The 23,005-nt window shown below is 67.9% G+C and overlaps 1 protein-coding gene across 4 annotated transcripts; it reads left to right on the top strand.

Annotated features, from left to right (window-relative positions):
- The first annotated feature begins 5 nt into the window (after nucleotides 1-5).
- ARHGEF16 (Rho guanine nucleotide exchange factor 16) lies at nucleotides 6-22,061 on the top strand. Of its 4 annotated transcripts, none has more exons than XM_023257998.2 (15): nucleotides 6-161; nucleotides 7,558-8,161; nucleotides 10,024-10,069; nucleotides 11,206-11,375; nucleotides 12,554-12,610; nucleotides 12,975-13,135; nucleotides 14,701-14,853; nucleotides 14,994-15,123; nucleotides 17,473-17,547; nucleotides 17,808-17,900; nucleotides 18,972-19,123; nucleotides 19,502-19,693; nucleotides 20,398-20,465; nucleotides 20,920-21,021; nucleotides 21,514-22,061. In XM_023257998.2, the coding sequence occupies exons 2-15, from the start codon at nucleotides 7,577-7,579 to the stop codon at nucleotides 21,651-21,653; spliced, it is 2,124 nt and encodes a 707-aa protein (XP_023113766.2). In that variant the 5' UTR covers nucleotides 6-161; nucleotides 7,558-7,576; the 3' UTR covers nucleotides 21,654-22,061. The 4 variants fall into 4 exon arrangements, with proteins under 4 accessions (XP_023113766.2, XP_044890903.1, XP_011282768.3 ...); XM_045034968.1 differs by lacking the exon at nucleotides 6-161 and adding an exon at nucleotides 1,527-1,626; XM_011284466.4 differs by lacking the exon at nucleotides 6-161 and adding an exon at nucleotides 4,299-4,434.
- The last annotated feature ends 944 nt before the right edge of the window (nucleotides 22,062-23,005 follow it).

The following is a 23,005-nucleotide window of genomic DNA, read 5'->3' on the forward strand; positions in this document are numbered from 1 at the left end:
CGGGGCCGCGCAGGGAGCGGGGGGCGGGGCCTGGGAGGGACCGGCGGCGCTCGGAGCGCGGCCCGGATCGGCCGCGGGGCCGGGGCGCGGAGCCCGGAGGCTACACCGGCCCGAGTCGCCGCCCGCTGGCCGCCACGTCCTCCGCCCGGCGCGCGGCGCAGGTGAGCCTGGGGACGGGTGAGCGGGGTGGGGGCGGGGAGGCCCGGGAACCCGGGGGCGCCTTTCCCGCCGGCGCCCCGCGGTCGGCGAAGTTGGCGGCGCCCTCCCTCCGCCGCGGGACGGAGCCCGCAGCCCGGGCGCGGCCCGACCCGGGTCCCCGGACCCCACCCCGCGCGGCCTCCGGCGTCCTGCTGCCCGCCCCCTGCCTCCCCTCGAGCCCCGGGGGGACGCTTCTGTCGCAGGGTCTCCTGTTTAGACATCAGAGCCGGGAGACCCTGAGGAAGCCCCAGGACCTTTGGAAATGGAGGTCAGGAGCGGGGACAAAACCACCCTCCCCCAAACTCCGGGCAATCTGCTGCCCAAACCCTCTTTGGCCTCAAGAGTCAGCAGCCCCCGAAACGAACATCCGCCCACAACAGACCAAAATCCACCGCCTCCCCCACCCGGTGGATGTGGTGGGCAGGCCCGGGTGGGGGGCAGGGGTGCTGTTCACTCTTACCTAGTAGGGGAGGAGGAGGGAGGGGTATAGGAGCAGCTTCTGGAGGGCGGGGGGCCCCATTTACTGCTGACACCAGCCTCGGCTTCTGCATCCGGGGGGCAAGAGCCCCCTTTGAGATTTGGGTGGGTCTCAGCCCAGCACCCGGCATGGGGTGGGGGGGAACCTCTTCATCTGACCCGAAGCCCGGGAAGGCCTGATTCCTCTCTCTCCTTGAGGTGAACAATCTGCCCCTCCTGGTGTGGGGGTTCAGAGGGCGCCTGTCGGGGACCTGGCCGGAACCAGCAGGAGGGTGTCTGACCCTGTCCACCCTGACACCCCCGTGGCCGAGTGCTTAGCGGTGGGGGTCCTGGTTCCGTATGAACTAAGGCAAGTTACGTGAGGCTTCTGGACCTCGGTTTCCTCGTCTGTAAAAGGGGGTAGTCAGGGTACCCACAGAGAGGGCCCCGACTCAGTTGCCGCTGAGCTGTTCTGGGGTTGCCCGCGGGCCACAAGAACAGAGCGACCTCTGCCCACGTAGATCAAAGGCGCTGCCCCCGGCTCCCCCAGGCCTGGTGGGAGAGTGCGGCAGGAGGTGCGGACCTCGGGAAGAAGTAAGGTCTTCAGTCCCTTGGACAGATGTCACCTGCAGAGTGAGAGGGACTGAGCCGAGCAGAGGGCCTCCTTTGGGGGAGAAGCCTGGGAGAGCTCTGGTCCCCGGGGTCATCTCCACCCCCGCCCGGGAAGTGCTGTTCCCCAGCAGGGGACATGAGGCACAGGGGTGGAGGGGCTTGCTGGGGCCCCCACGTGTGCTGTCCCTGAGGGGCAGTCTGTGTGCGTGACCTGATGGGCACAGCCACTCACCCTGCGTCTGTCTGGGGCCCGGAATTTTAGTTTCGGTTTCCAGACGGATCGCGGCTGCTGGTCGTTTTTGCCCATGGCAGTGACCGTGCTCGTGCGACCGACCGTCTGTAAGAGCGTCTTTATTTCTGGTGAGAATCCCTGCCCGTCTGCGGGGCCCCTCAGGACGGTCATCTAGGTCAGCACAGACCTGGCTCCTCGTCCGGCTCTCTGGTGACAGGCAGACTGACCCCCCCCCACCCCCCAGGTTCCCTCACCTGTCAGCGAGGGAACACACCCACCTTCCGGAAGATGGGGGAGGGACTGCAGACACTGCGGGGGAGAAAGCATTTGGAAGACACCTGCTGGTCACCTGTCCATGCTCCCGTCAGAGTCGGGGCTCTGATTTCCCATCCAGAGGCTTCTTTGGGGAAATGGCATGCGTGTCAGCTGAGTCTGGGCCCGGAGCCAGGTTTATGGGACGTCCGGACCCAGACACAGGAGCCAGGGGGCGTGGACGTCGCAGACTGAGCCGGGAAGGTGGTCTTCTCTGTGACCGCTGCCCGAGCCTGGAAGCCTCATAGCAAGAGGCAGCGGGAGGCTTCTGTGTGGGGCGGGACCAGCACGGCCCCTCCCTGCTGCCAGGCCGGGTGCCAGGCTGGGCATGGCCAGTGGGTCTCCCGGGCCCCACCAGAAAGGGAGGGGGCCCCTGCGGGGCTGGGCTTCCCTGACCCCCACCGTGAAGGGGTGGAGTCAGCTAAGCTAGGCACTGCAGATATTTGCTCCGGACAGGTCCCCCCTGCAGGGTGTTGACCCGCAGGCACGGTCTCCGCCCACACAGGCGGGGCAGCAAGTCAGGACCGGCCGTGACCTCTAAAACTGGCTCCGGACGTGGCCAGGTGTCCCTGGTGGGGGGAGGGCAAGGCCACCGCAGTCGAGAGTCCCTGAACCACCCCTGGCCACCTGGCAAATGGAACCGTCTGCTGTGTGCTCTGGGACTTACACAGCCAAATCCTGCCCCCGGATTCCGTGTGACTCTGACGGTTGAGCGCGGCCCTGCAGAATTACCCAAGTACAAGACCATCATCGTGGCCCGAGTCAGCCTGAGCAAAGACCAGGGTCTGGTGCTCGGGAGGCCGGGCCCCACCGGGCAGGGTGGGGTCAGCCGGACCTGGAGGCAGGGCAGAAGGGACAGAGAGGCCCCACGGACGGAGTGGTCCCAGTGGCAGTGGGAGCAGCTGTGGACAGGGCCACAGGGCCAGGCGGACTGATCTCCTCTGTCAGGCAGCGGGAGGGCGGGCGCTGAGCCCACGGAGTCCGGGGAGCCCGTCCGGTGAGAAGAACGCAGGAGCCGGGCGCCGGGCTGCAAGGACCCCCGGCACCAAGTGCCGCTGAGGCCCCGCTGACCCGGCCACTTGGTCCTCCCTGACCCCGCCTGCTGCCCCTCCTCCCTCCCAAGTCACAGGTGCCCCTCACCTGTCCCTGCACCTGTGCGTGGGACACCGGGCCGGCTGCGGAGTGCAAAAGGAGAGTTAAATGCCATGGATTCCAAGGACTTAACAGGTCACCACCCTCCCCCGCCCACCCGGTGCAGAGACAGCAGGAAGTCCCCTGAAAGTCACCTAAAAGGTGGTGTGGATGGGTGTGGAAGCCCCTGCGATGCGCCCTGGTGGCTTCTGCCGGCTCGAAGCTAAGTACCCGTGTGGGTGGGTTCTGGGCACGGACCCCAGGGCCCCCCGGGAGGATGCGGCACCGGGGCGAGGGCAGCAGGGCGGAGCTCGCGCACCACCACAGCCAAGAGCTTGCTTCTCACCGTCCAGCCCAGCCGCGTGTGCAGATGTGAACCGAAATCGTCCCTGGGCCTGCAGGACCCACAGACCCCTCAGGAAGACGGACACGCAGCACGCAGCCCTCAGGGCCCCGGGTGTCTCTGGAGGAGCTGTGCTGGGGAGCAGACCTGCCCCTGTGACCCTATGGTCGCCGCAGGGCAGCTGGCCTCCCTCTCGGGAGCTCCGTTGCCCGGACAGTGTGGCTGGCATTTGCCCGAGTCCGTGCCCTCGGCCCCTCCCTTGCACCGGCCCCCGGACACCAGGCCAAGGCCGGCAGCCAGTGAGGACCTAGGGAGAGCCGCTCTGCAGAGCCGACCAGCCAGAGGAGAGGCGGCGGGTGGGGACGCGGGGGGCGGGGGTCCCGAAGGAGCATGGGGGGCAGCAACACTCCCTGCGTGGCGCCGTCTTCCCTGCTAAAGTCGAAGCAGACAGCCAAGAGGGACCGGGAGGGCCTGCTGCCTTCGAGCTGGCGACGGAAGCCCATACAGGGACGGCCAGGGAGCAGAAAGGAACCACAAGCGACCTTTTCAGCGTCGACAGAAGCCGTAGCACGCCGCGGGGACAGGGCGCTCTGGACGGCTCTTTGCAGGACGTGCAAACAACAGTGCTGGTGTCTGGAAGAGTTGGAACCTCCCACGGCGTGGGCAGAGAATGAAAACCCAGGACAGAAGGGGCCGCAGCGTGGGGACAATGCCAGAGGTTGGAGTGCGGGATCCGGGCCGTCCCGGAACGAGGGGCTGGAGAAAGCAGGCGGGGGAAAGTTTGCACGAGAGATCACCAGGATGTGCCCAGACCTGCGAGGCCCAAGGAAGGGGCTAGAAGGAGGCACAAGTCTGTGACTCAGGGAGTGCATGTGGACCTTTCCCCACGAGTGCTGGCGCTCCCTGTCACCCCCCACCTGAAAGTGGGAGCCACACCTCCACAGGGCAGGGGACGCCCCAGGCTGTGATCGTCCGGGGAGCCAGCATCGGAGCGTGTCTGGTGTTTTCCCAGGAGCAAAGCACCGGACAAGAAAGGAGGCCTCCGGATTCTGGAAGAAAATAATCTCCCACGGGACTCTGAGCTCAGCAGGTTACCCGCCCCAGGGACAAAGATCTGCTTCCCGTGAGGCTACCTCATAGCCTCAGGAAGGTGGGGAGCTCCAGGATGGGATCTGGGGGCAGGGAAGGGAGCGCCGGGGAGAGAGGCCGGGGTCTCTGGGAGAACCAGGGCTGATGCGCTGATCGCATGGAGTGTGTGGTCCAAACACGCGAGGCAGGGACGCGGGAACGCGTGGGGAGTTAACAGGAGGACAGCCGCCGGTCAACAAGAGGGAATTATTAACAAGGGGAGGCCAGGCGCTGGCGTCCTGCTCGGCCGAGCCGGCTGTACTAACACAGACACCCACGGGTCCTGCGTACTGGGCTGGAATCCCGTCCACACGGCGGGGAGAGGCTGGCCTGTGCGATCAGGAGAGGTGGCCTGTGGGGGACAGGGCAGTGGAGGAGGGGACACCTGTCTTTCACGGTAGGCCTCTCGGTGCCGTGTGACTTTTGGACCTGTGCCCGGGGAGTTGTGAGAACCCTGAGGTTAGAAGGAGGAGGTCAGAGTGTGCCCATGTCAGCTGCACCCCCCCCCCCGACAGCTGGCTGCAGCCGGCCCCGGTCCTGGAGGTCCAGCAGAGCCCTGGGATGGCACCCACTCCTCTTCGGGCCTCGGTCCCCACGCGGGTGGCACTCCAGGCCTGTGGGTGCGGCCACCTTACTGAGAACGGAGGTCACACCCAGCAGTGGCTCACCCGACAGGTTCCTGCTGGGGCACCTCCTGTCCCCAGAGTAGACTTTGCCCCCTGCTGGGAGCAGCCCTGCTACTGGCTGTGTCCGGGGTCTGGGGTCCAGGGTCCGGGTCTGGGGTCTGGGCCCAGAAGACCCAGGCCTAGGGCCTGAGGTGGGGAAGGGGAGGGGGAGGACGGGGGATGGGGCAGGTGGAAGGCACAGTCGCGGTGCCGGTTTCAGGGCGACGAGGTGAAATGCCCCCACGGTAAACGCCTCCCAGACTAAGAGGACTGACCGAGCCTTCGGGCTGCCCACTCGGGGGCACTTTGCTTGGCCTGCATAGAGGTCAAAGTCTACCAGAAACCCCTTTCTCGGCCAGGCCTGGGTGAATGCAAAGTTTACGTGGGGGTGGGTGAGCCAGGGTGGGGGACCGCCCGCCGCTGGCTGCCTGCGACTCAGAATGTCCCCAGGAATGTGTGGGCAGTCCTCCCGGGGTGGGGGCGGCCAGGGCTCCTCAGGCAGCCACACTCGCCTCTCTGGGATGGCTTCAGCAGAGACCCTGTGTGCTGGGGGTCGGAGCACAGGCAGCCAGGCTCCCGGCTGCTGTGGTCACTCCGGCCGGTGCTGTGGCTTAGGGCCCTCTGGGGCCCGGCTGCCCCTCAGGGAGGGGTTTTGGAGCCGAGGCCGGGCCGGGAACTTCCCATGCAGGGTTGGGCGGGGAGTGTGGGAGGTAGGCTCAGGCTGGGACCTGCCTGGCGTGTCCTGGGACGGATGGCAGTGGTGTCCCTGGGGTCCAGGGAGCCGTCGACTCCAGAGGCCCGGGAGGCCTGGCGCAGGCCCGGGCACCTCTGGCTGCGCGCCCCCCTCCGCCCCCCCAGGGCAGGAGAGGGCAGGTGACCGCCTCACTCCCACGGAGCTGTCGGATAAACTGCGTCTCCGTTCCCTCCCAGATCGGCAGGGAACGTGGCAAAGGATGCCGCGCGGAAGCTGGGCGCGGAGTCTCAGCCACCTGGGCTGCAGATTCAGAGACTTGATTTTTCCGCCTGAAAAATGGGCTTCCAGCCTCGTGTGCACAAGCCCCGTGTCTACAAGAAGCACCGGAGTGGCGGCTCCGTTTGCTTGCGTTAATGTTGAAAGGAGGAGGTGCAAAGGAGTGCGTCTCCCGCAGGCCTCCAAGGTCCTCCCGACCCTGACTGTTGCCCTGGTCAGCGCGGGTCGCTGTGGCCATGGCTCCGCCCGGCGGCTGGGGCGTCGCTCCTCGCAGCCCCGCAGCCCAGGGCCGGCCGCGGCAGCACTCGACTCCTGCGAGCGGGAGCCTTGCTCCCGAGGCTTTGTCACCATTCTGCCCACGTTGCTGATCTTGAGCGGGAGGCTCAGAAAAGAGCCGGGGGATGTGACGGTCGCTGGCCGGAAGCCGGTGGCCGGGAGGCCTGTGTGGGCCCTCACAGTGGAAAGGCAGCGGCGGGCCCGTCCACACCGCAGGGCCGTGCGCCCTCGGCCCGGCACGAGCCAGACCGAGCTGAAGAACCAGCCCCACGCCGGTCGGCGGGGCTCTGCACATGTGAGGCGCTCGGGGTCCCCCGAGGGACGGGCATCCACGGGATGTAGGGAGACCGAGCGGGGGCTGTGGGCCCCGGGTGTCTGCAGACGCCCCCCTCCCCCCTCTGCATCCAGGCATAGAGGGACCGTGCCCAGTGGGCTCTTGAGACGGGGTCGGTCGGCCCCGCTCAGAGTCCGTGAATGCGGGAAAGTCCGGGCGTGTCACTGCACACGCAGAAAGGCCACCTAGACAGCCGGCCACGCGAGAGTCACCACGCGGGGCAGTGAAGAGAGAGGGTCTGGAATCACACAGGCCAGGGGTCAGCTCCCACCCAGTTTCCCACACGTCCCGTCCCACACCCTGGGGGCTCCTGGGCTTCTCGGGGCCTCGTGTCTTTGTTTGCAAACCGAGAACGCAGACGGCCGGCGTGTCCCGTGTCCCGCGTCCCGCGAGTGAGCGAGCTGACACGACCTCCCCCAGCACGGCGGAGGCTGGCCCTGCGTGCTCTGGAACGTGGGGGGTGCGGTGGAGGCCGGGGTCCCGGGAGCCCCGCAGACAGCTTCGTTCGCGGTGCTCTCGGCGACCAGGAGGAGGTGGTGCCAAGATGCCCAGTGTCCGACCCGGCTCGGGCTGGCAGGGCCCCGGGGCCACGCGCCCCTCATTGCCGCACGCTTGCACCCCCCGGCCTGGGGGTCCGTCCTCGGCGTGGGCACCCACCAGAGGAAGCACGGTTGGGGGGGGGCGGGGGGCTGCCTGTCCTCCGCTCCGGTCCCAGCAGCTGGGTCCCGGCAGCCCTGAGCCTCCCGCCCCCCGCACACCCCCCTCCCGGCCTCCGGGCCCTGCATCCCGAGCGGGGTCCCTGGCCGGGCGGGCGCCGAGAGGCGGTGGGCAGGGCCCGCGGGCAGGAGGGCTGCAGGGTGTGCGTGTCCGCCTGCCCTCACCTTTGCCCTCTCGCCCCAGGACACCGTGGCCACTCAGCATGTCCCAGCGACACTCGGACAGCTCCCTGGAAGAGAAGCTGCTGGAATACCGCTTCCACTCCGAGCTGCGGCTCGATGCCAGGGGGAACCCGGCGTCCGGGCTCCCGATGGTGCGGGGCGCCCTGCAGCTCAGGGACAACGAAGGCTTCCAGCTCGATACCTCGGTGCCCCCCTCTGTGTCCCCTAAGGACGAGGAGCCACGGGCTGTCGTCCTGAGCACGCAGAGCCCCGCGGCCCTCAAGATGGGCACTCAGCAGCTGATCCCCAGAAGCCTGGCCGTGTCGAGCAAGGCCAAGACCCCGGCCCGCCACCAGAGCTTCGGGGCGGCCGTGCTCAGCAAGGAGGCCGCCCGGCGGGACCCCCGGCTCCTGTCAGCCCCCAGCTTCTCCCTGGACGACATGGACGTGGACGCGGGCCCCGGGGGGGCGCTGAGACGGAACCTACGGAACCGATCCTACCGGGCGGCCATGAAGGGCCTGGAGGCGCCGGGCGGGGAGAGGGGCCCCCTCCAGCTCAGCCCCAAGCTCCAGGCCCTGGCGGAGGAGCCCAGCCAGCCTCCCGCTCGGTGCCCGGCCAAGAATAAGGTAGGGGGCCGTGCCGCCTGGACTTCGGGGCGGGGGCCGTGCCGCGAGGGGCCTCGGGAGCTTGTAGGCACAGACGGAGGCTCACTGTCACCCTCGCTGTCACCGCCACCGTCACCTGTCTCGTGCGGCTGCCATTCAGTGAGCACCTACTTCGCGCAGGGTCCTGACGTGTATCCGGTTCGGTCTGATGGGCAGGCTGCGAGCGGAGTGTGAGTGTGCCCGCTTTATAGATGAGGCAGTCGAGGCTCGGCGAGGTCGAGGGGTTTCCGTAGGACCCCGGGCTCGGGGGTCCCCGCTCTCAGCTGGAGCGAGGAATGGAGGGTCCCGAAGGCAGCCTCTCTCTCTGAGCCCCGAGGGGAGCCGGCCTGTCTCAAGGACGAGTTTCAGTGCCGACCTCACAGCAGCACCTGGCTTCGGTGGGTCTGCCCGAGGGGCCCCCTGGTTGGGGACTCAGGAGACGCGTGACGCCCTCTCTGCGCGCACGCCCTCCCCGCCCTGCCCGACAGCCGCTCTTACCTCAGTGCTCTCAAGAGAACGGGCCGGGCACAGGGCTGGTGGGAAGGGGCCCCGTGCCCAGAGTTGATGTTCCGGTGGCCGCCTCTCCGGGGGCTGTCACCGGGACCGGAGCCGTGGCCGCGGGCAGAGGAGAAGCCAAGCCCACCCGTCGGAGTACGTGCAGAGGGGACCCCCGGGGACCACCTTGGCCGCAGTCCTCAGATGCCCGTGGCCTTGGAGGTGGGGCGCGGCTCCTGCCAGGCCTCCCTGAGATGCCCGGGCCCCAGAAGCTGCCTCAGGACCTAGGCACACTGCAGCCACCCAAGGCCCGTCCAGCTGCCACCTCACTCCCTCGCATCAGACGTTTCCTGACTTCCTGCACAGCTGGAGCCGGGGTGCCCAGGGCACCCCTGTAGGTGGCCCCCAGCGAGGTCCTAGGGCAGGGAGGGGGCAGGCGTGCACCGGGGTGCTCCGGTCTGGGCTGGGGGAACCTGGGGGGCCAGCAGAGCACGGAGGAGGGACTCCCAAGGAACTCTGAGCAGGGGCACGGAGGTGGTCCAGAGGCAGAAAGCAGAGGGTGAACGCTGGGCAGGTGCCCAGACCCAGAGGCAGGAGGGGTAGGGGTGCTGGGAGGGGGGGCCCGGGGCCCGGGGTGGGGGAGCAGGGCCCAGTGTGGGGGGAGCGCCACACATTCCCGACCCACAAGGGGAGTTTTCAGGCCCCAACTTGTTGAAGAAACCTCTCCCTTTCCCGGAACCTGCATAGCCCCGAGGTCGGGAAAAACCGTGTCCCGGCCAAGAGGGCAGGCTCTGTGCGGCCAGCTGCCGGGGCCGGGGGTGCCTGAAGACCCTGCCCGCCCCCACCTGCCTCTGCAGTCCTGCTAGCAGCTGCTGGGACCCCAAGCCTGTGCTGGGAGCTCGACACTAACCTGCCAGTCCCTGCCCTTTCTGCTTCCCCCGGTGTGGCCCCGGCTCCCACCCTGGGCCTTCTGAGCCCCCTCCAACCACACCCGTCCGGCCTTGCTTGGGCTTCTCTCTAGACCCAGTCGGAACACGCTGCTGTCCCGAGCACCGCTCTTGATTAGTTCAGGCCTGCCTGCCTCTTCCAGGCAGCCCTCCTGGATCTGCCTAGCTCTCGGTCACCCTGCCCTACCTGCCCGAGCCTCTGCTTGGTGGCCGTGCATTCCTTGTGGAGCTGACGTCTATCGAGCACCTTCCACGTGCCCAGCAGGGGCCCCCTCCTGTTGAGCATGCCTTCACATGTGGTGCTATGAGATCTCCGGGCCCCCAGGGTGGCCTTGCTGTGGACTCACACCTGCCCCTCCTCCCCACTGACGGCCGGTGTTTCCGTGTCTCTTGTTTGCACAGAGGACACTGGGGCGGAAACGTGCACACAAGGGCTCCTTCAAGGACGGTGAGTGTGGCCAAGGGACGTGACCTCGAGAGGCCAGTATGGGCCAGGCCGGGCGCAGCTGAGGCTGGTCTCGCCGGGGCTGCTGGGGGGCAGGGCAGGCTGGTGCGGCGCAGGGAGAACAGGCCGACTGGGATTTCTCTGGGGGCTGGAGGTCCTGGTGGCTTGTCTCATCGTGCAGTTCTGACGTGTGTGGAAAGTTCCCTCGGGCTCTTCTGTGCTGTTCCAGGGGCAGGGGATGGACAGAGCGCCCACACTCACCCCAGGAGACGTTTGTCCAGCGTGCATGTGTGTGCCAGGCCTGTCTGCACCAGTGCAGCCAGGGGGTGCTGGCCCCAGGGTGTAGACACCCATGCTGTGTATACTGCCCACGGGACACAGGGAGCCCAGTGTTGGGGGCCCAGGAGGGCCCGGAGCAGTGCATTTGGCCTGCTGAGGGGTGATGCCAACGGGACCCCACGGGGAAGGGGAGGGGAGGGGAGGAGGAAGGGAGGGGGAAGGGAGGGGGGGGGCGGGGGAGGGGCCCGCCTGCCAGGATGCAGCACCCAGTGGCTGTGAGGGGGCAGGGTTCTTAGGGTGCAGGGGCTCAGCCAGGAGGAGGCCCCCCTGCGTGGACAGCCACAGGCCTGGGGGTGGGGAGGCGTCAGGATCCGGGCCCCCTCCTGCCCCAGGGAGAGGAGCGGTGGTGCCCAGTCTCAGAGCCAGGACAGGAAGAGAAGGGTTAGGGTTGGTGGCCCTGAGCCAGGCGCCAGCTGGCCCCCGGGGGGCAGGGGGTTTGGTGATGGCTGCAGAGTGGGAGAGCGGGAGACCGCACCTCGGGTCGGAGGACTCGGGAACAGGCGTCCACTGCTCTCGGCCCAGCCTGGGAGCAGCCCCCACCGAGGGCGGCCCCCACGGCTCTGATTGGTCAGCTCAGCCCTGGTCTGAAGGTGCCACATTCTGCATGGGGACACTAGCCCTGTCCTGGGCTCGGCCGGGCACAGCCATGGGAGCCAGCCAGCCTGAGGGGAGCCTGCTGTGGGGGGCCCTGAGCCGCCTGATGCCCTCAGGGTCTCCCGGGGAGGACTCAGCCCGCAGATTCCCGGGGGGAACCCGCTCAGAACCCCCAGGCCTGCCGGTGACACAGCCCCCGTCCCCAGACCCCAGGTTCTACCAGGAGATCCGGGAGCGGGGCCTCAACACCAGCCACGAGTCTGACGACGACCTGCTCGACGAGCCGTCCAGCCCCGACGGAACCGGGAAGGCGGACGCCCCCATCGTGGTCAAGAGCTACCGGCCGGCACAGATCACCTGGAGCCAGCTCCCGGAGGTGAGGCCAGGACGGTGGGGTGACGCTCTGCGTCCGAGCCAACGGGCGATTGGCCCCTCAAAGCCGGTCGGGGCCCTCCTCCCAGTGAGGGGAGGAGGCTTCCAGAAGTACCCTCCTATGCCCAGCTTGCAGGGGGCCCCCCTTCCTGGCACCCTCAGAGCCGCCCTGCTCCAAGGGCACTTTGGGTTTGGTCCCGAGGGAAGGAGAGCAGCTAGGGGCCCGTGCCATCAGCGCATGTGTGACGAGCCCCCCACAGGTGAGCCCCTGGCCCTCGCCTGACTCAGAGTGGCCTGCGGAGCTGTGGGCAGAAGGACCCCCCCTCCGAGGCCCGGGAAAGCGGCAGGAGGGTCCAAGGGGGAGACGGCAGCGGAAGGGCGAAGGCCCTGCCCTAGGGCTGTGGGGGTCTCCGGGGAGAGCTCGGCTGGGACAGAGGCCCTGGTGCTCTGAGCAGGTGTGTGTGGGGAGGTGCCTGCCACTACCCCAGGAGGGCAAGCGCTGGTGACCCATCCCGAGGGCCCAGGGACAGAGCTGCATGCACCCTGGGGTGTGTGGGTGGTCTCCTGGCATAGATGGTCCAGGACCCCGCACCTTCAAAATGCTGGCAGATTCTGTTCCTACCCGAGCTCGGGGGATCTCAGCCAAGCCTCTGGGCTGGACGAGGAGGCAGGGGGTTACCCAGCCCCCCAACTCCTGGCCCAGGTGCTGGTGACGGCCTCTGGCCAGCCCAGAGGGGAGGAGGGCAAGGATCAGGTGGCCCTGGGTCCTGCAGGGGGGTGCCCCTGGGCCGTGGAGCGGCCTGGCCGGCTCTGCAGGGCCACCACGGATACGCTGTGGCCGGATGGGCAGCACGCGAGCCAGGGCAGCCAAGGGCCGCTGGGCCTGCAAGGGTGGAGAGCTGGAACGCCTCCCCTACCTCCCGGGCAGGCCGCACGCCCACCTGGGCCAGGTGTGTCTGAGTCATGGCCGTGGCTCGCCGCTCAGCTCTCCTGGGTGGCTTTGGGCCTCTCGGCCCCCGGGACAGCTCTAGGGGACGGAGCCCACACTCCCCACCCTCGGGTGTCTGTCGGCCATCCCCTCCAGATGCCCGTCTCGTTCCTCAGCCGCCCCGGGGCTCTCTGGAAGGGAGGATGGGCTTCCGGGATGAGCACCCCGTGACCCCCAGGCCTGTGCCCCCTCAGGTGGTAGAGTCCGGCATCCTGGACAGGCTGCCTGCTGAGGAGCGCAAGAGGCAGGAGGTAAGGGGGCTGGGGGCGGGGGGGGGGGGGGGTCCAGTCCTGTGCCCAAGACTTGGCATGGGTCACACAACGCACGGGGGACGGTGGTCGTGGGGACACCTCCTGGGCCAGGCACTGGGATGATGGCTGATGCCCTTGGCGGGGTGGCAGGGTGGCGGGGCCTACCGTCGCCCCTTCTCGGATGCGGGTGCGAGTCCTCGCCAGCATCACGGCTCATAGCCGCTGAGCCAGAGCACGTACCCAGGTGTCGGGCTCTTGTCCCCACGGCCACGCTCCCAGCCTTGCCCCGGGTCCGGCCCGTCCCGCACCCTGACCGCACCCCCGAGGCGCAGGGTGGCCCTAGCAGCCGCTGTCCTCCCGCCAGGCCATCTTTGAGATCCTCACGTCGGAGTTCTCGTACCAGCACAGCCTGGGCATCCTGGTGGCCGAGTTCCTGCAGTCCGGGGAGCTGCAGGCAACGATGACCCAGATGGAGCGTCATCACCTCTTCTCCAACATCCTGGACGTCCTGAGCGCCAGCCAGAGGTGAGGCCCGTGCCCACAGAGGGCGGGAGGGCTGGGGCTCCAGGACACTCCCGGTCCGGGACTGCGGGGTGGACGGATCGGAGCTGCTGCCCGCCGGGAGGGAACGCGAGAACCTTCTCGGGCCCTGAGGCCGCCGACAGCTGGGCCAGGGACAGGCTGGGCACCAGGCCCACGGGCACCCCGGCAGCCCCAGCGCCCTGTCCCTTGGATGTTTGAGAGGGTGGAGTTCCTCCCACGGGACACATCCCCACCGGGACATCGGGTGAAGGCGGCCGAATGACGAGGCGGGCGGTGCCCACGGGGCGGGGCGAGGGGGGGGGGCCCTTCACTTGCAGCCTCGGGTCATGTTCCGCCCGGTGGTGTCTGGGCCTGGCCCGGGGCTCTGGTTGCAAGGCCCAGGGTGGAGGAGGGGCCAGGCCTGCACGGGCCTGTGCGTAGCTGTGTGCGTGCATCCGTGTGCCCGAGTGGCTGTGCTTGCACAGGTGTGTGTGCGTCCATGTGCCCGAGTGCGTGTGTGTATGTATTTGTGCAGGTGTGTGCATGTGTGTGTGCGCATATGTGCCTGCGTGAGTGTGCGTGTGGTTGGTAGCGGGTGCACGTGTGTATTTACTCCCACGGAGGGCACAGCCCACGTATGCACCCGTGTGCACTCAGCTGCACCCAACGCTGGGTCCCAGGAGACCCTGGGACAGCGTCCCTCATGCCCCAGCATGCTCTCTAAACTGCATAGGTGGGCTCCACGAGCCCCCCTCTGCAGACTAGGGTGGGGCAGGTGACAGAAGGTGGCTCAGCCCCGGTTCACTCACATCAGCATCAGACCAGCCCCCCGAGCTCCCCAGCCCCCAGTCCCTGCTACCTGTTGCCCCATGAAGTTTCAGGGCCGTGTGGGGTGGGCGGGGGGTGGCTATCTTGTCCCTGGAGACAGTCTTCCTGCGGAGCCGCGGTGACCAGCCCCGGGGAAGCTTGCAGCCCCTGACTCCGTGGGGGCCCGGGATGGTGGCTGCCCCTCCGCCCAGCTCTGCCCCTCAGCTCCGTGTCCGTGAGGCGCAGCAGAGGACCCGGGGCCGCCGTAGGCCGGCTGTCCTCTGTGCCAAGCGGCCACGTGGTTGCCTCTGAGCTCCCCAGGGCCTCTGGCTGGCCGTCGCTGTCCTGGGGTGGGACGTCCGGCCTCCTGAGGCGGCAGCGGCCTCCTGTCCGTGGCCGAGGCCGAGTCACGGCTGATCTCGGAAGGGAGCCCCAGGGGGAAGCGGGGCCTGGGGGGTCCCTACCGGGGAGTCCGCCCAGAGCCCCCACTCCCACCCTGAGCCGGGCAGAGGGAGCCGGGGCTCCGGGCCGGCCTGACCCAAGTCCAGGGCATGAAACCAGAGCAGCAGGCTCCCCGTCCGGCCTGCGGGCTCCCCCGGGGTCTCCGCCAGAACCGCGCGGGAAGTGGCCTCGGAGTTGCCCGATTTTTCAGGCCGAAGGAGCTGACCCGTCCCGGGGTTTCCCCGGGAAGGTCACGGCTCGCCGCCGGCCTGGGCAGCCGGTCCCCGACGGCCAGGCCCCAGCCCGCTCTCACCCCTCAGGTTTTTCGAGGCCCTAGAGCAGCGGCACAAGGCGCAGGTGTGCGTGGAGGACATCAGCGACATCCTGGAGGAACACGCGGAGCAGCATTTCCACCCCTACGTCGCCTACTGCTCCAATGAGGTCTATCAGCAGCGCGCCCTGCAGAGGCTGATGTGAGCGGGGCCTCGGTCTCGGGGGGCCTCGGTCTCGGGGGGGCCTCGGTCTCGGGGGGCCTCGGTCTCGGGGCGCGTTCCTGCGGGCTCCCCCTCCCCTCCCGCCGCCCTGACTTCGGAAGCCCCGTTCTCTGTCACAGGAGCAGCAACGCCGCCTTCCACGAGGCCCTGAGGGAGATCGAGAAGCGTCCCGCGTGCGGGGGTCTCCCCATGATCTCCTTCCTCATCCTCCCCATGCAGAGGGTGACCCGGCTGCCCCTCCTGACAGACGTGAGTACACAGCGCGGACCCCGCCCGGGGAGGGAGGTGGGCCGGACGCCGGGACGGAGCTGCCCGGGTCCCCTCTCCAGTGGAGTGGAGCACGGCACGCCCCCTCCCCCACCTCGTCACTCAGTCGTAAGACGGCTTTGACATTTGATAGCCTCCCCCCACCCTGCCCTCCCCCCGGGCTCTGTGCCAGGAGCGGCGCCAGCACTCCGCAGGTGTTCGTCCCTGTACTAGAAGGTTCACGAGGTCCCTTCAGGTGGATGAGTGAGAACCAGGGTTGCCCGGGCCTCTGCCGAGGGTGGGTCCTGGGCCGCTGCCTCCTTTCCAGGATCCTCAGCCAGTTGTCCCGGCTGTGGGCCCCCAGGGCAGCCCGGGTGCCCGTCACCTTCCCTTCCGTGCGTGGAGCTCTGAACAGCTCACTGGAGTGGCTCATGCCTCAGAGATGCCTGCTCAGTGCTGCAGGGCAGGTGGGGGCGAGAGGCATACGTGCAGGTGCACGTGTGCACATGCTTGTACACATGTAGGCACACACGTGTGCTCAGGCTCGCACACATGCAGGCGGACGCGTGTGCACGTGTCCACACACTCACACACACGCAGGTGCACACGTGCTCACGCTCGAAGACATTCAGGTGCACATGTGTGCTCACGCTCGTATACATGTAGACGGACGCGTGTGCTCAGACTTGCACACATGTAGGCGCACGTGTGTGCTCAAGCTCACACACGTGCAGGCGCACACGTGTGCTCATGCTTGTATACATGTAGGTGCACACTGTGCTCACACTCGCACATGTGTGTTCACGCTTGACATGCAGGCACACACGTGTGCGATGCTCACACATGCAGGCGCACATGTGTGAACACTCATACGCATGCAGGCAGGTGCACATGTGTGCTCACACTCGTATACATGTAGGTGCACACGTGTGCTCAGGCTAGCACACATGCAGGCGGACGCGTGTGCTCAGGCTCGCACACATGTAGGCGCACACATGTGCTCACACTTGCACATGTGTGTTCACGCTCGACATGCAGGCACACACGTGTGCACACGCTCACACACACAGGCGCACATGTGTGCACACTCATACGCAGGCAGGCAGGTGTACATGTGTGCACATATTCACACATGCAGGTGCACACGTGTGCTCACGCTCGCACACATGCAGGTGCACACGTGTGCTCACGCTCGCACACATGCAGGTGCACACGTGTGCACGTGTCCACACGCTCACATGTAGGCACACACGTGTGCTCACACTTGCACACGTGTTCACACTCAACATGCAGGCACACACGTGTGCACAGGCTCACACATGCGTGCACACTCATATACATGCAGGCAGGTGCACATGTGTGCTCACGCTTGAAGACATGCAGGCACACGTGTGCACACACTCGCACACATGCAGGCACACACGTGTGCTCACACTCGTATACATGTAGGCACACACGTGTGCTCAGGCTAGCACACATGCAGGCGGACGCATTGCTCAGGCTCGCACACATGTAGGCACACACGTATGCTCACACTTGCACACGTGTGTTCACGCTCGACATGCAGGCACACACGTGTGCTCACACTCGTATACATGTAGGCACACACGTGTGCTCAGGCTAGGACACATGCAGGCGGACGCATTGCTCAGGCTCGCACACATGTAGGCGCACACGTATGCTCACACTTGCACACGTGTGTTCACGCTCGACATGCAGGCACACACGTGTGCACACCCTCACACACATGTAGGCGCACATGTGTGCACACATACGCATGCAGGCAGGTGTACACGTGTGCACATATTCGCACACATGCAGGCGTACACATGTCCACACGTTCACACACGCAGGTGCACACGTGCTCACGCTCGTATACATGTAGGCACACGCGTGTGTGCATGCTCGCACACATGCAGGCAGGTGTATCTGCGTGCACGTACTCGTACACGTGCAGCCGTGCACACAGCACACAGAGGCAGCGTGTGGCTCCCGCTTAGAGTGCCGTCTTTCCAAGCAGACGGGACATCAGACCTCCCAGGTCCCTCTGGGAAGCGTAGAAAGAGAGGCCATGGGCACCTCCCAGACCGGTCCAAGATGCCAAGGACTGGAAGGGCTGGGGTCCCGGGAGCGTGCTCTCTCCAGGTCCCACGAACCAGCCTGACCCAGCAGAGCTGTTTGGGGGCCGTGCACCCCAGGGTGGCCTGGCAGGAGCCCTCCGGACACTGGCCCTCGACCTCCCTGCGGCCCCACCCGGTGTGACGTTAGTGGAGGCGCCCCTGCCCGTGCAGGCCCCTGAACCTGGACGGCAAAAGGGTCCTTGGCACCTCACGTGTGGTATTCTCTCTGCAGACCCTCTGCCTCAAGAGTCAGGGCCACCCTGAGAGGTACAAGGCCGCCAGCCGTGCGCTCAAGGCCATCAGCAAGGTGAGGAGGGTCCAGGGGAGAGGAGGGGGCGCCCAGACCAAGCCCGGGCCTGAATGCTGCCCCCCTACCCCCACCCAGCAGTAGAGACCCTGAGGGCAAGGCCGGGAGGAAGGGAAGGTTTCCGCACCGTCCGTCTCCAGCTTTTCACGGAGGGAGTGGAGCTGAAACACGATGGGCGAGCCCGTGGGGGCGGGGGCGGGGCCGGGGCGGCCGGGCCGCTGCCCACGGCACAGCCTGCTCTCCCGACGCCCGCCTCGCAGCTGGTGAGACGGTGCAACGAGGGAGCCCACAAGATGGAGCGCACGGAACAGATGTACACCCTGCACACGCAGCTGGACTTCGGCAAGGTCAAGGTGGGCACCCCCACCGCTCCTCGCCCGGCTCGTCTCAGGTCAGGGGGCCACCGCCTCTCGGGGCTCCGGCTGGAGGGAGGCCCCTGCGGGCGCCCGCACCGAGGGGGCCGGGGCCTCTGCCTCGGCCTCCCCGGCACCCTTGTGACTCCCACCCCCTTGGCCACAGGCTCAGCTTTTCGGCGCTCCTGCCCGAGGCTCAGTGGGTACGCGGGTCTCTCTGGCCTGTGCCCCCACCCCCAGGGCTGCAGGCGGCATGCTGGGGTCAAGGGGCAGGACGATGTCCGGGCCGGCGCGCGTCTTGGGTTTCCCCACGAGGCCAGGAATAGTCCGTCAGTTCTGGGGTGGGGGCCTAGGCATCCCAAAGGCCGTCCCACGCAGGCAGGGCTCAGACTTCTGTCCCCACGGATCCCACACCACCCCATGGTCCAGGGGTGGTCCCACCGGCTGCCCAGGACCCCGCTGTGCCCCAGGCCACCGGGATCCCGCTTCCGCAGGAAGCACCTCCTGGGGAGGGTGGCGCCCAGCAGCAAGAGAGGAGCAGACAGACAGACGCTTCCTCCTGGGAACTGCTCTACAGGAGTCAGGGCCTGGAGGCAGCTCTGTGGGCCGGGCCTCAACTTGTCATCAGCCAGCAGAGGCTGCCCAGCAGGCTGGAGCAGGTGCTGTGGGCAGGGCACGAGGGCCACGGAGTGACAGAGGGAGGCCACGGAGGTCCGGACGAGGGTGTGAGGGCCTCTCTGGCTCAGGGGGTGCTCAGTAGGTGCCTGGAGAGTCCCTGGGCCCGGCCGGAGGCAGGGAGGGCACCCACCTGCCTGGGTGGCCGAGCAGGATCTGGGCCGGGGACCTGGCACGGCGCAGCTGCCCCATCCGTGCCTGTCGGCCAACTGAATAGCCCTTTGTGAGGCGAGGACACATCTCACTGTCCTCCTCCTCGGTCCAGCCCGGGGGGAGGGGGCAGTCACCTAGTCCTCGGAGGCAGGGATCGGTGCCCACCCGGCCTCGGTACATCCTCGCCCACACCCCGCCCCCCGACCGCCCCGACTCAGGCACCTCCCCGGCCCTTCCTTCCAGTCCCTCCCGCTGATCTCTGCCTCCCGCTGGCTGCTGAAGCGTGGGGAGCTCTCTGTGGTGGAGGAAACCGGGCTTTTCCGAAAACTGGCCAGCCGGCCCACGTGCTACCTGTTTCTGTTCAACGACGTCCTGGTGGTCACCAAGAAGAAGAGGTAGGCCGCTGTGGGTGCCGGGCCATGCGGCCCCAAGACGGGGACCGGGAGGGGCCTGGGGGAGTCACCCGGGCCTCCTCAGGCCTCAGAGCTGGGGCACACGGTGGGGGCCCCCTCCCAGCCTGGCCTGGCCTGGCCCCGGCGGCGGCCCGGGTCCCCCTGCATGTGACGTGGGGCGGCCAGGTCTCTCCCTGTGCCTGCAGACCCGGGTCTGCCCGCCCAGGCCACGGGGACGAGAAAGCGCACCGCCTGTGCTCCCCAGGGGGTGGGGGGAGGGGGGCAGCCCTCAGGAGCGTCCTTCTGGCCCCCGTCGGGCGGGGGACCCGGGCCGCCCACACACCCTCGGAGGCATCTGGCCGCCCCCTTGTCTCCCTGCAGCGAGGACAGCTTCGTGGTGCAGGACTACGCCCAAGTGGACCACATCCGGGTCCAGAAGACGGAGGCCTCCGACCCCTCCCTGCTGGGGGGCGGCGGCAGCCGCGGCTCCTCCGTGCCGCACCCCTTCCAGGTGACCCTGCTGCACAACAGCGAGGGCCGCCAGGAGAAGATCCTGCTGTCGTCCGACTCCGCGTGAGTCGGGGGGAGGTCCCGGGGCGGGGCGGGGCGGGGGGGGGGGGGGGGACCTGACCACGGAGGGAAACACGGCAGGGAAGGGAATGCCAGGAGGGGGCAGCCTGACCAGCACGGCGTGGCCCGGGGAGGAGGGCCTGGCAGAGGCACCACAGTACAAAGGTCCTGGGGCAGGAGGCCTCTGCCAAGAAGCAGCCGTGAGGCCAGTGGCGCTCGAGCATGGGCGCCAGTGGTGGGGGTGATGAGGTCAGAACAGGCTGGGGGGCGTTGGGCAGCACAGGGAGGTGCCAGCAGGGAGGGGGCTCAGCGGGCAGGGGAGGGAGGGACGGTGGGCTTGGGACCCAGCGCCCGGGTCGTAGGGGTGCAGCTGCTGCCTGACTGTGACCCTGGGCAGATGAGACTCGGGGTCGGCCTGACTCGGTAAAGCCTGCCTGCTGCCCCTCTTGCCTGTGACTTCCCACACCCGGCCCCCGAGGGAACTGGTTTGTGGGGGGTCATGAAAGGATGCCAGTGTCCCGTGAACTTCATCATCACTGCGGGTCACAGCTCCAGGGCCGTGGGGGGACGCCTGAGGAACCCCGGGGAGGCCCTTTGACCCCCTGTCCCCGCACAGCACCACACTGGGGGTGGGCCGTGTGAAACCAGAGGTCCCCAGGCTGGCGGGATTGGCCTCAGGGCCTCACCCACGCTCTGTCCCGCCCCAGGAGTGACCGGGCCCGCTGGATCGTGGCGCTCACACACAAGGAGAGGCAGAGTCCCGCCAACAAAGGAGGTGAGTGCCCGCCGCACCGAGAACAGGGCTCGCGACCCCTTCCCCGGCCCTGGGCAGGGGGGCGGCACGGAGCTAAGAGGTATCGTCCAGCCCTCCGTCCGTGCCACTGTCTGCCCCCAGGGTGACCTGCCCAGGTACGTGTGTATCCGTCTGTGCGCACAGACCCAGCTCTGTCCCAGGGCCGCCTCGTCCGTGCGGGGGAGAGGACCGTGCCCCGTACCTGGAGCACACGGAGCCGGGCCAGCCCATAGATCGTCAGCCTGGCTCCAGCCCCGCCCCTTAGGAGCCACCTGCCCCCTCTGCCGGGCAGGGGCAGCCTGTCCCGTGGCCTCCGGGGGAAGCTGCCACGTGTCCCCAGCCCGTGTGCCCAGCCCAGGCCCCGCTGAGACCAGGCCACGGGGGATGTGCTGGGAGGTGGCTCTGCCCCTGACCCCCACCCCACCTGCCCCCGCAGACCTGCCCCAGGTGGAGGTCACCAAGGCCTATCTGGCCAAGCAGGCGGACGAGATCACCCTGCAGCAGGCGGATGTGGTCCTGGTTCTGGAGCAGGAAGACGGTGAGTGGAACGGCGCTGGTGGGGAGGCCCCGGGCGACAGGCCGCCAGCCCCGTCAGGGCCCAGGGCACACCCGTGTGGGCGGTGCACCCTGACCCTGGCCCCCTGGACACAGTTTCTGCCACTGCTCACGGTGCTCCAAGGCCCCCTCGGCACCCTCCCTCAGGGGTGTTCTCAAATGTCCCTGAGTCACGGTATCAGAATCAGGTCCTTTGTCACTCTGTGTCATAAGTGGGCGGAGGGTGACTGTGCTACTCCGGGGGCCCCTGCACACGCCCGCACGGGGCATGCGCCGGCATCCAGGCCGAGCTGCCGATGGAGGACCAGGTGCCCGTGTGACCCGGAACCGGGCCCCCTTGGCAGGAGCTGGTGGTGATCTGCTGTAAGGGAGGGGCCTCGGCCTGGTGCCTTCTGGAACAGCGGCTCAGAGGGCATCGCGCAGCCCCGCCCTCGTGCCCGGACCCCGCCCTCACCCGCCCCGCATCTGTGTTCAGGATGGTTCTACGGCGAGAGGCTGAGAGACGGGGAGACGGGCTGGTTCCCTGAGGACTTCGCCCGATGCATCACCAGCCGCGTGGCCGTGGAGGGCAACGTGCGCAGAATGGAGCGCCTGCGCGTGGAGACAGACGTGTAGCCCGCTCTGCCCGGCGATTCGAGGGGCGCAGATCCACCGGCCCCCGGGAGCCTGACAGCCCGCGGGTCTCCCGAGGCGCTGGGGGCTGCAGTGCCGGCTGCAGACACATCCGGTGGGAAGCCCGCACGCACCGTCCCCCCCGGGGGCCACCCTCCCCCAAGCTGTCAGGGCCACGCCAGCCAGCTTGGCCCCACGTCTCCCACACGTCCTGCACCCACCGCACCGCCACGCAGGGCACGTGACTGGACGCAGGACGTGGCCCGGCTCCTCCCTCGCCTCTCCTGCCCCCCACGTGGGACCGAGGGCCCCACTCTCTGAGAGGAGGTCCCGCCTGAGGGAGCGGACTCTGGTGCCAGTGCTGAAATCCTGACTGAGGTTTTCACAGACATTAAAGAAAGTATTTCTTTAGCGCCTGGATTTCCATGGGAGCCTGCGCCTCGGGGAAGGCCAGAGCAGTCCCTGCAACATCCCCAGGGTGCCACCGGCCAGGACCACGCGTAGTCACCTGGGCCGGGTCCCGGGGGCGTGTCCGGCCCCCCCTCTTCCTGGTCACCCGTGCTCGTCTGTGGCCTTGGCTGGACTGTCCGCCTGGAGCTTGGTGAGCGAGGCCAGTGGCTCCTGACCCCTGTCCCCACACACTCCTTTGCTGGCTAGTGGGCTCCATCTGGCTAGTGGGTCTGGGGGCTCTTCTGGGATGTCCCACCAACCCCCGCCTCCCTCAGGGCCCATCTGTCCCCCCAGAACCTGGACGGGCAGGTGGGGAAGTCTGTCCACACCCAGGGCCCTCTCGGCTCGGGCAGTGCTGTTCTTGGGGTGGGGGCTCCCATTATGACAAGAATCTGCCCAGATCCCGCGGGAGCTCCGGTCTGAAAGCCAGGGGGGCGGCTCCACACTCCCAGCCAGAAGGGGGCGATCGGGCAGGCCCTGAGCTGTGCCTCTCCCCGTCCTGGGCCCGGCCAGGTGGGGAGGGGAGGCCGGCCGGAGCCAGTTGGAGGGCCCGGTGGGGATGAGCTGTCCCAGCTCTGCCCACCGAATGGGGTTGGAGGAGAAATATAGTGCCAGGAGGGGTGAGCACCTCCTCCCCACCGACCTCCAGGGTGACCTCCGTGGCCACAGGCGGTCGGAAGGACCAGGCCTAGGTCAGAGCCCAAGCAGGGTCTGGGGTCCCGGGCAAGGATTTTACACGACCAGAGGGCGGTGGGACAGCGGCAGGGTCCAGTCACTGAAGTCAGCCCCCCGTAGCTCCTGCCACTAACTGCACAGGTGGGAATCTGGGACCTTGACTTGCCCACCTGTGAGCTGGGTTAACTCCCGGCTCTTTTCCCAGAACTGCTGTGCGGGCAAGCTGGCTG

This window comes from Felis catus, chromosome C1 (assembly GCF_018350175.1).
Source record: "Felis catus isolate Fca126 chromosome C1, F.catus_Fca126_mat1.0, whole genome shotgun sequence".
In the NCBI taxonomy this organism is placed as follows: Eukaryota; Metazoa; Chordata; class Mammalia; order Carnivora; family Felidae; genus Felis; species Felis catus.